Source organism: Rutilus rutilus (genome assembly GCF_951802725.1).
Source record: "Rutilus rutilus genome assembly, chromosome: 20".
Classification (NCBI taxonomy): Eukaryota; Metazoa; Chordata; class Actinopteri; order Cypriniformes; family Leuciscidae; genus Rutilus; species Rutilus rutilus.
In genome coordinates, this window is record NC_140225.1 from 4,017,606 (window position 1) to 4,028,584 (window position 10,979).

At 38.8% G+C, this 10,979-nt stretch overlaps 1 protein-coding gene across 10 annotated transcripts in view; it reads left to right on the forward strand.

The window, feature by feature from the left end:
* The first annotated feature begins 615 nt into the window (after window positions 1-615).
* Window positions 616-10,979, forward strand: part of fgfr2 (fibroblast growth factor receptor 2) — a 47,283-nt gene continuing 36,919 nt past the window's right edge. For 6 of the 10 annotated variants that reach the window (XM_084392055.1, XM_084392058.1, XM_084392052.1 and 3 more), the window contains exons 1-2: window positions 616-1,033; window positions 3,996-4,249. In XM_084392055.1, coding sequence (XP_084248181.1) covers window positions 4,072-4,249 — 178 coding nt within the window. In that variant the 5' untranslated portion in view covers window positions 616-1,033; window positions 3,996-4,071. The remainder of the gene's footprint in view (window positions 1,034-3,995; window positions 4,250-10,979) is intronic. The other 4 variants (XM_084392059.1, XM_084392053.1, XM_084392060.1 and 1 more) reach the window with 2 other exon arrangements.

Below are 10,979 nucleotides of genomic sequence, written 5' to 3' on the forward strand. Positions count from 1 at the left end.
TTGAGCAGTAGTGTTTATAGTTTGGACCACATAGTTTGCCATACACTCAAATCCCTTTATCTCTGTTTTATTCGATTTGTCAGAAGTGGAAAATCTTCAAATATCAACTCAAAAACTGAAAAAGCAAACCATATCTAAACAAATATTGTAAATTGAATCTTGATATGTCACAATGCAATTTATAAACATTTACTGACATTCTTTGTATGATAGAATGTTTTAAAATCTTAAAGTCATGAAATGGAAAGTGTCATGACGCAAGTATGCGTGTGCAGTTTAAATGGCCCTGGGGTCTCCGAGACCCTGAAAGGGTTAATAATCCGACAGATCAGCCACTAGGTGGCGCAGTTGCAGTGAATGAATGGCATTCTGCAGCACTGGAGCTCGTGTAGGGAGTGAGGGAGGGAGACCGGGAGACCCCAAACTTTAGAGGATTGCGCAGAACTGGTCGAGCTGCTCTGAGGTCTGAGCTCTGAGCTCTGAGCTCTGTCTGTGATTGGAGGAGGAAGACCGAGTCCAAAAACTATCAGCCAGGAAACGAGGAAACGTCTCGAGTTTCAGGGGGGAGTGACATTTCTTCAGGGGGTTGGAAAGAGAGAGAGAGAGAGAGAGAGAGAGAGAAAAAATCTCGGTAAACCTGACAAAGCGTCTGAGAACAGCCAGTATCCTCAGAGACTGCGCTCATGTCACTGGATGTGTATTTTGGGATGGATGTTTTATTCTGTGTTTGTTGCGGTGTTGCATCTCTTGTAGCTGAAGCACGAGCCCTTTGGTGAAGCAACAACAACTTGGTTTACGGACGAAAAAAAAAAAAAAGTTCTGCTGGGACGCGTCATTTTTTTCTCTCCTCTGGAAGGATTTACACAAACACACACGGATACTATCGGTGGCTCGCTGTTGGCATGCGATCCTGTTTTTGGTGCGCTGCTGGATTTTGGGAATAGGGAATAGTTTTGGTCGCATTCCTGTGTGGATTCGGCCCATGAGCTCCCTGTTTATGCGGATCCTGAACTTCACTTTCTGCTCCTTCTCTGTAAGTTACTTTTGTATTTTAAGCGGAGGTTCCGTTGTGTTTCATTTTATTGCGGCTTTACCCTTGTTTAGTTAATGTGGCATTCCCAATTAAAATACGCAAATCTTAACTATTAAATATGCTAATTATATATTAAAATTAAATGTGCACGTTATATGGGCTATGTTGACTCCACTGAAAACGTCATAACTTTCAGATGTCAACTATTTTTTTTTATGATCAGCGGTGGCCTTGTCAGACTCTTTTGTCAGAAGGTTATCAAAATGTTTCACTTAGTGCATCTATTTGTTTATTTTTTTTGCTTTTTAAAGATAAAAGAAACTTTAAATTATTGTAAAATTATGAATCTGCTTTTTATGAAACATCAGATATTACCTTTGATGTATGAGAAAATTGCCATTTAAAAATGTAGGCCTAATTGTAAATGAAAGATGCAATGTAATATGTGATATGAAATCATAAAAAGTAGCCTAAATGTTCATACCAATCGGTTATCTATTGTTTTGGATGTTATATGAACGTTTTTGTATATTGCATCAATTCAAAAATCCACCCAAAATCACCACTTAGGTTTGCAGTTCCTCCTCCTAATTAAGTGTCATGATCAAAAGGAGGATTTTAATGCATTCATAACATACTGCAATCATTTGTAATTAGAACGTGCACATACATTTGAAATATACTTCTATCCATTAGAATTTAAATAGATTCGAATTCGATTTTTTAGGAAAATACAAGTCTGTCTTTTTCTTTCGAAGTGCAGTTTAATCATTGTAATGCCAATTAAACTATCATCAGGTGTCATGCCTTGAAATATGTGGATATTAGATCATGAAAAAAAAAAAGCATATTTACATAAGTTTGCTATAGAAAGTATAATATGCCATGAGGTTTTGGATTTCCTTGCAATAGCCTATTATTGATAAACTACACAAATAATCTCAGTGTTGAAATAAACTAGAATGTTATTTGTAAAAATCTAGCAATAATTAACTCTAATCATGATGTGAATACTAATTAAGCGTTGATCTAATGATAAAATCTGTCCATTCACAACTAGTTAGTCTTCCGTAATAAAATCATGATAAACTCATTAGTGTTGAGCTTTGTAATGGGCCTCAATAAAGAACGAATAGGTTCAAGTAACAATTCAAATGTAATCAAACGACAGTACAACTAGTTCCAGTGGAACAGCAGTGTTTGTCTTATAATTGGCAGCAAGTCCTTTCTGTGTATACTGATTTGAATGTGAATAGGATTCTCCTTCAGATTGCATCGGTACATCTGATCGGACAGCAATGCATTTGCGAGAAAAGTTCTCTGAAGGTGACGTCATGTAGGCTATTGCATTGGGAAATATTTTCCAAAATCATGCTCATGCAGCAAACCCGGGAAGCGCTGACGGTGATATGCTCATCGTGCCTATCCAGCATAAGCAAAAATGCGCCTCGGGCTCTCTTGAGTGCATTCATTTTCAAAACTATTATATTGATTATCGCGTATGATTAGAAATGAGCAACAACTGCAATGCTTTAAACCCGAGCTCGTGTCACAGCATCAAACCCCTGCATTGCTCACCTCTCACGGTAAAAAACTCGAGCATAATACTGCAGAGGAACACACCATCCGTCAATCATCTCACAAGCATTAAAGCTTTCTAGAAATGCGCGCGCACGATCACAGAACAGATCAATAGCTCGCATTTTACGCGCCAGATCTGCAGAGTGCGTGTTCAATGCGATTCCCGCGGGTTTAATTCACTGGTCTTGTTTTGAATGTTTGAAATCAGAGTTTGTGCAAATGAGTTCTAAACTGCCAATAAAGTCGTTATAAAAAGAATAAGACTGAAATGCAAGTCTTGTGCAGAGATAGATAGATAGATAGATAGATAGATAGATAGATAGATAGATAGATAGATAGATAGATAGATGCATTGGATAAAAGTGTCTACCATAAAGCTTAAATGTTTATCAATTAAATTCTGAAAATATATGCATAGTTTGTTTGCTGGAATATACTCCTGATAAAATAAATAACTGTTTACCTTATTATGCTGTCTATTCTTTATCAGAATCAGAAAGAGCTTTATTGCCAAGTATGCCTATACATACATTGCTTCCAGTGCACAGACAGAGTGACTGCGACAAGACAGATAATACTAATAAAATAAGTGATTAAAAATAAATATAGGCTATAAAAACTTTACAATATACAAATTAGACAAAAGGCAGTATGTACAGGTATGTGCAATGCAAGAGAGATATATATAATGTAAGAGATATGGTATGCTAAATAAATGTGAGTATAAAAGTGTTCTGTTGCACAAGTTTATTGCCCAGTTGGGGGATTTAATTGTCCATGAGGTAGATGGCCTGCGGAAAGAAACCTTTCTTGTGCCAGGCTGTATTGGTACTCAGTGCTCTAGCGCAGACCAGACAACAGTTCACAGAGGAAGTGTCCTGGATGTGAGCGGTCCAGAGTGATTTTGCCAGCCCTTTTAACTCACTCTGGATGGGTACAGTTCTCGGAGAGTGGGGAAGGTTTTAAAGTATTATAACGTTAACAAAAGTTGCAGGTAGCTCTTGAGGCAGTGGCTGATGAAAGTGTTTGTCGGGTGTAGTGTGTAGGTGTCAGACTAAAGCATCAGAGCTTTGGTATGTCTGTGGCAAGGCTCGTTTAACAGCATTTTGAAACGTGGGCCTTTAGTTTCTAAACCTGTCTTCTCCATAAACATAGACCTATGCACTTTCTGTAAGTTATAGCAGTGCTTCTGAATCATCTGAAATCGTCAGATATGATATTTAGGGTCTATGCTGTGGATTTAGGGGAGTGTTAACCTGCTGGAGGTTTTATTGGATGTGAGATATCAAACAATGTTTTACTAACAGTTTTCCCCTCATCTTCTCTTTTTCTCATTGGGAACCACCTGAAACATTACCTTCCTCTCTACTTCCCTCCTCAGATCAGGTGATTGGTGAGAATTCCAGTGAGTGACCGACCGTACAGCCTGCAGTTCATGGTTGGGTGGAGCACCTCAGATGGGATCCGTGTCCAGGGGGAGGCCGAGGAGGGGGGGATGGGGAGACACACTCTCTGTTGACGGGATGTCCTCCCGGGGGTGGCTTCTGGGTGCGCTCCTACTTTTGACCCTGGCAACGGCGTCTGTGTCAAGGCCATCGTTGAGAACTGCTGAAGAGTCAACGATTGAACCTGAAGGTAAGGAATATGAGTGACGGAAGACATGTACCATACAGTGATCATTCCCAGCTGGGGAAATCTCAATACTTCATTGGTGACAAGAAAACAGATGCTTCTTTACTGCTTAATCGCTATAAAAACAATCACCTTCTCCTACACAGCTGCGCTTATGTGTGAAAATATTTTGTTTTTATTGGGGGAAGTCTTGGGAAAATTAGGAATTTGGGTGAAACAAAACATTACAGAGAGGAATTTCTTGTGGTAATAGGTAGGATTCCTTATTGCTTTATAGATCATTAGTTAGTGCAGATTTATGGGATTTAGCTTTTCATAAACGGTTGTGTTCAGCCCTTCAAGACAGCCAGGAAAGTTCTGAGGAGGTGCTGGTTTGCAGTGAAGTGTGGTTTGGAGGTTTTATGAGTTGCTGTATGCAAACCCTAGGAAGTACTTCTTTTGCATGGAGCACATCTTTGAAACTCTGATAATTATGTGGAGAAAGTGGTTTAAGCATATATCTGGCATCTTTGAACTGCGAACCCTGAGGTTTTATAATGCATGGAATTATTTTTCGTATGGTATATATTCACAACAGCTCGTTCCAAAGAGTCGCTTTTAGGATTTTTGTGGCTCCAATCGTAACGTCTCTTTTCCTTTCTCCCCCCATATTTTCTCTTTCTCCATCTGTCTGAGTTTAATGTTGTTCAGAGTTGAGGACCACACACATACCTGCTAGCTAGCTTGGCATGCAGACGCAAACCGAACCCGTATTAGTTTGTTTGGGAAGAAAATAAACCGTACTTGCTTTCAGATTTGAACTAAAATGAGTCTCGTCTCACTCTTTTTAGAGGTTTCCTGATTTCCTTTTAACGGGATGTGGTTTGTAATCATCTTCATTCTTAAATCAGAGTACAAACAGGGATTTTATTTGGTTCTTTGGCACTTTCTGACACAGTGGCGTATCTTGGCCCAATTTTGCCACATTGTACCATACCATTAGTAGTTGTGATTATTGATGTGATTGTTCTGTTTTGCTGTTATGGCCAAAGTGGCCTGTTAAGTTTAAGGCAGCAGGTAATGGGAACTGTTGTGTTAAGTCTGCTTTTGTTCGTCTAGCTTTAATCACTATGTTAATTAAAGAGTTGTCAAACACAATCACCCGAAACAATCACCCCACCCCCCAACTAACACTGTCCAGATACCCTTTGACCTCAGGCTTAAAAGAGGTTCATACATGCCCACAATAGGATTAAAGGGAAAGTTCATCCTAAAATAAAATCCTGTCTTTATTTACTCACCCTCATCTCATTCCAAACACGTATGCCTTTCTGTCTGCTTGGAATACAAAGCAAGATATTTTTGTAAAAATCTCTGCTGTTTTTCCACTGATTGGAAGCATATTGTTATCAATGGCTTTTGAGGCCATTATTGGACATATTTTTATGTGAATTTGTGTGAGAAACTAGAAACAGTGTCATCAGAAATTTTAATTGTTATTCAATGAAGATGAGATGGGATATTGGAGTTGTATGGACTACTTTTATGTTGCTTTTAATCCTTGAAACCCTTCTGTGTGTGGAAAAGAAATGCTTTCAAATATCTTGCTTTCAAATCAAGTCAAATTTTTGGATGGACTGTTCCTTTAAGAGTAAAGCCTCGCTTAACGTCTTAAATACAAAAGAATTCTGTTGCGCAATATTGCATTGCATTGTTCTGTCAGTTATCTTTTGTCCAAAGTCAGATGCTTAACATTTCATCTAGCACTAAGTGCTCTATGTTGTGGAACTTTGTAAGACGATTTGCACTTTTCTCTCCTATCATATGATGGAAGATTATGGGAGGTCATGTGACGGAGGATTAAGTGGCTCAAGTGGAGTCATGTGATGAGGATAGGCTCGGAGGTTTTGGTGAAAGGTGGAGAGCACTAGTAGCCACACCAGTTTCTTGTTGTACAGATGCAACTCAAGTAGTTGAGCGCTTATGGGGAGTTGTGCTAAACATGTTTTTACCAAAGAACAGTATGTGTATCAATATGACAAAAAAAGCCTGCCATTAAACGCCCACTCCTGGAGGGAAACTACAACAGCCCCCACTTGATGCACGCAAAGCCCACCAAGGGCTTGGTTGTGTTTCTGGGAGGGGTTATTGTTTAAGATAGCATATCAGTTTAGAACTCCTACAGAGTTTCACATGAGCTAGTTTTTCTGTTAAGGTAGAGAGTTATATGATGAAATATTATATTACCTTCCTGAATCAGCGGTGTTGCTTACTTAGTTTTATTTGGAACAGGCGTTGCTTCTCTTTAGACGTGATAAAGGCTGGGAGAGTGGTTGAAATCTGGAACAGGCGTCGCTTCTCGTTAGACGTGATAAAGGCTGGGAGAGTGGTTGAAATCATCTGAGTGGTTGGAAAACAACACGTTGTGAAAGTGTGGGAAAGCAAACTTGGATCAAATGTAATCTGACAGGGCTTAGACCACAATAGAGTTGAAGATCTTCGCCCTTTATTCTCTCAGTCCCTGCCGCCCCATAAGGTTTGTGGTTGGAACCAGAGGTATGGCCAAGCTGGCCCAATGGTGGAAAATGTGGAATCGCACACGCTTGGTTCGGATCATTGTTATTTGGATTGTGTGATTTATTTATTGTCATTGGAGTGGTTCTGCTGGTCTTTAGTGTGCGTGTGTGCCCTGTTGGTTTGGACAGAATTAGACACAGTCAAACAGGGCTTTGATGATGTTTCAAACATTGGCTGGAGATCCAAGCGAATCTTTCCGGCCATCACTCTTTTTCTGGAATCGGAATCGTCCCCATTTCCTTGCTCTCTGAGTTTTTAGCCCGAGGGTTCTTCTCTCGCAACCCAGACGTTCCTGTTCACAACGAGAATACCCAAACCCGTAACGCCAGAACTGTGAGAGATGCTCAGCCTGTCGCTCAATCTGGGTAAGCGTGACTTAAAGTGTCCACCTGCATTCAGTAGGGGGTTTCCTGGGCGAATCGTTCTCTGTTTATACTAAACGTTCCTAAATCATGATTGCAAGTCCCTGTAATAAAAGTGCCAGCTCACACCCTTTGTTTACTGTGTTTTCGTGGGCGACTAAAGCCTCACTCTCCCACTAAACAAACTAAAAATTATTTTTTTGTGTGTGGCAATTGGCTGTTGCAGTGTTTTTTGTTGTATATGTGTAATTTCTTTCTTTTTTTTCTTTCTTTTTTTTTTTTGTAAAACTTCACCCCACTTTAGTCATTACTTTGTGCTTGCTAAAGTGTTCGGACTGGTTATTAGCACATTATTAGGTGGTTGCTTGAGTGTTTTGGGTGCACTGTAAAAAACAAAAAGTTGATTAAACTTAAGACTTAAAATAAAGCAACTGGCTGCAAAGCATTTTTGAGTTTTCTCAACCTCAGCAGTTGTAGTTGTGCCAACCAAATTTTTTTTGATTCACCCAGATTAAAATTTTAGCAAGTACCTTAAGTACTGTGAATTTATTTAATTGGAATCCACTAAAAAACAATGTCTTAATATAAAACTGGCCGTATGTATAATGTAAGTATTTTTTTTTTGCCCATTTTATTTACTTACATCCCTTACTAGCACGAACTAGCACACCTCTCCTCAAGAAGCTGCATGATTTGATGCATAATTCATAGCACACAGCAGAATAGCAGAAATAGTATAGAACAGGTTATATAAATACGGTTTAAAGTTATCCACCACCAAACTCCAGTGTTTATATGTGACTCCAGAGGTTTTGGAGGGAAAGTTGGCCAATGAGATTTGCCCGGATGCTTGTGTGTTGATCTGTTGCCGTGGGCGCCCCTGAGAGGCCTGTGCTTTTGGCTGGGCATGCCATTGTCATGACAATAAAGCTTGCAGAAATTACAATTTGAAAGGCGATTGTGATTAGTAAAGAAAAGGAGTGGCTACGGAAGAGTGTTGGGATTTAACTGGAGTAGAAAACGGAAAGGGGTGAGAAAATAAGGAAGGAGGGGAACGTGAAAGTAGAACAGGACGAATGCACAGCTTGTGTGGGGCGGGTGGGTTGTCTTCTGAACCACTGTGATCTAATCTAATAAACAGTGTTTGCTAAGGAAAACTTCACTATTACTGTTTAAACAATTCCCATAATAACTACTGAACTCGTCCCACACCTTTTGTCCTAGAGAATGTGAAATGTGTGCTTATTGGGGACAGGTGCGATTAGACTTTGAAGGAGGGTACTGAGGCATAACTAGGGACCAGAATGTCATCAAGACTTGAGGGTGACTTTGGCCTGTAAGCAACTACTTAGCAACACCATATACTTTGTGTAATGCTAAGTAATGCTTGCCATGTTCATTTAAAATAATGAATAAATCACAATATTAAGATTTTGGCCATAGGATTAATGGAAATAGATTTGATATGTGATGTTTTGATTTAAGTTTAAGAATTAGGGCTTTTTTAGGGATTTACATTTGGCATTAACATTTCTACTAATTCCATTATGAACACAGATGTTTACAACTCCCTCGTTTGGAAATCCTGGAAAAGTGGGAATAGGGTGTATGCTTCTGTTATCAGAGAGCCATTTCATCATTGTCTCGTCTCAGACGCATCTCATCCAACTGACCCCGAGCTAGAGCTGCACGATTAGTTGTTAAAAAAAACGCAATCTCGATTCAAACACCCATATGGTCTCATTCCTAAATGACAACGATTCGGCCATGTCTATTAAACCTTGGACAAAATCATACAGGAATATTCAAATATGCATTTGCGCTGCCGCTCATCCAGAGAGAGCAGTTAGGCTATCTAGGTATGAAACAGCTTCACAAACAGTTTTTTTTATCATACAGTATTTCCATGTTACAAATATTTAAATTGTCACAGAAGTTTAGAAAAGTTTATAGTTCGGATATAAACACTGATGTCTAAGGAGGCGCTCAAAATAGAGTAAATCACCTTTTGAAAGTAACTTGGCGCTTCAAAAAACGATTGTATCGATTACATCATTACCACCAGTAGGTGGCGACAAGTGACTGTTAAAAAAATTATTTGTCATTGAATTTCAAAAGATTCGTTCAAAAACACTGATTCATCCAGTATGAAACAAGTTAAGTCTTTATGAGTGAGTCATTGAATCATTCATTCAGCCGATAAAAAAAAAAAACATTCATTCAAATTAATTAAGCATTTTAAATAGACTGCGGCATTTAACATTTTGTCAGAACCTCTAGTAAATTACATGTTAGCCTATTTTGTTTAGTTGTCTGTTCAGAATAGTGTGAGAATTGTGTTCTTAAAAAATCATGAATCAATTTATCAATTTATCCTCAATTTATCCAGAATCGTACAGCTCTACCCAAGCACTCAGCGAAGCGCACGTTGGTCTCGATTCAATGTCGTCAAGCAGGCAGAGGCAGAAGGATGATAGTGTGAGAATTGGACAGACTGGATCCTGTCACAGTTTGGTCGAGAGCCTAATTATCTGTTCTAGCAGAGGCGAAAATAAGACTTGGTGGAGCGGACGGGAAGTGCGAGACAGTCCGTATCCGTCACTCCTGACGGGACGTTTGATAATAACCACCACTCACAGCACTCTCTTCAGAAGTAAACACAGGAGAACAGATACAGTCACACCTCGAGAAATTGAGTTTGCAAGTGTGTTTTACCTCAGTCACGTGTTATTTCTGTTTAGGCACACAAGTAAAAGACTACGTTTACTGTGGCAGAGTAGGATGCTTCTCTGACCTTTCCCAAGAAGAAAAATCTGGAATTTGCAGGATGTCAACAGGTTGTGGATTTGTGGAGGGTCTGTGTCTTGTAGACAGCAGGGGGTCGGTTGGCAGGGTGAGAGGTGAAAGGTCAAAGAGCAAATAAGAGGAGCAGGAGGTACTGTTGATGGTAAAGAACAGATGTACTGGACCTGAAGAATAAAGAGAATGAAAGCATGTCAAATGTTTAAAGTCGTTGAGGTTGCATCTTACTAAGTTCCCTGACTTGCCAGAACGGACAAAATTTATTGTAGTGCCGTGAGAAAAGTTTTCTTAACCTTTGAGTTATAAAGCTATTTTTTTTTCTCCGTGTTGTAAGTGTCCATGAAGTTGATTATTTGATCAACTGAAACAGGTTAAAATTGGCTGGCATGTTTCTGGTAAAGCATGGCGCTAGCAATGCCAGTGTAATAAGTTTAATTAGGGAATTGTACTGTTTAAAACTAAATAAATAAAAGTGGTAATACTTTACAATAAGGTCCCTTTAGTTAACATTAGATACATTAACTATCAATGAGTTATACATTTGTCACAGTATTTATCAATCCTTGTTAACGTTAGTTCATAAAACCACAACTTTTCATTGTTTGTTCATGTCCATTAAATAATATTAACTGTAAATGTAAAAATTGACATTAATTAAGTTTGATAAATGTTTTCAAAGTATTTCTTATTGTTAGTTCATGTTAACTAATGTCGTTAACTAACTTTATTGAAAAGTGTTACCATAAAAGTTAGCATTTAAAATAAACCTTGAGTACAATGGATGCCACAATGAAAGTACAATGTACAAAACCCATAAGTAATAATTTGGATGTGTTGGAGAGCTCTTTTGTCTCCTGTTTTGCTTATTTCTGCATTTTTGCATGGCTTTTTTTTCCACTTTCAGCATGCACAGCTTAATCTTTTGCACTCCTTAATCGGTTGTAGCTGTTCAAAACCCATTAGCATCTTATCTGCTCTCTATTTATAATCTAAAAGTTTAGTGAGACTTGAAT